The following is a 430-nucleotide window of genomic DNA, read 5'->3' on the forward strand; positions in this document are numbered from 1 at the left end:
GGGAGAGGCCAGTGTAGTGAACTGGGGGCCAGAGACAGGCACCAGTTTGGGATCTGAAAGCTTACAGGGGGTCTGCGTGTGGTGACTAACTCTCTCTCACCCTTGCAGCGGAGGCCGTTTCTCACTGTACAGAGTCTTTCTGCTGACGATCGCTACCAGGCTACTAAACAGAGGATCCCATCCCTGAAACAGGTGCTAGAGGCAGCCAAGCAGAGCACTATCTCCATCATGTTCGACCTCCGGCCTGAGAACCACAGTGACTATCAGAGCTTCGTCAATGCCACCCTGGAAGTGATCTTACAGTCAGGCATCCCACAACAGCAGGTGACCTGGCCACCACCCCATCACCGCTGGGCCCTGCTGTCCCATCCCTGCCATGGTGGGAGGGAGGTGCCCCGCCAACCCCCCTGCGCGTCCCTGCCCCCTCCAC

The 430-nt window shown here is 59.3% G+C and overlaps 1 protein-coding gene across 1 annotated transcript in view; it reads left to right on the forward strand.

Annotated features, from left to right (window-relative positions):
• GDPD2 (glycerophosphodiester phosphodiesterase domain containing 2) overlaps positions 1-430 on the forward strand; it is an 8,622-nt gene that overhangs the window by 5,374 nt on the left and 2,818 nt on the right. Inside the window, exon 11 of the mRNA XM_010141979.1 lies at positions 109-324. Coding sequence (XP_010140281.1) covers positions 109-324 — 216 coding nt within the window. The remainder of the gene's footprint in view (positions 1-108; positions 325-430) is intronic.

The sequence above is a fragment of the Buceros rhinoceros genome, unplaced genomic scaffold, assembly GCF_000710305.1.
Source record: "Buceros rhinoceros silvestris isolate BGI_N320 unplaced genomic scaffold, ASM71030v1 scaffold18248, whole genome shotgun sequence".
In the NCBI taxonomy this organism is placed as follows: Eukaryota; Metazoa; Chordata; class Aves; order Bucerotiformes; family Bucerotidae; genus Buceros; species Buceros rhinoceros.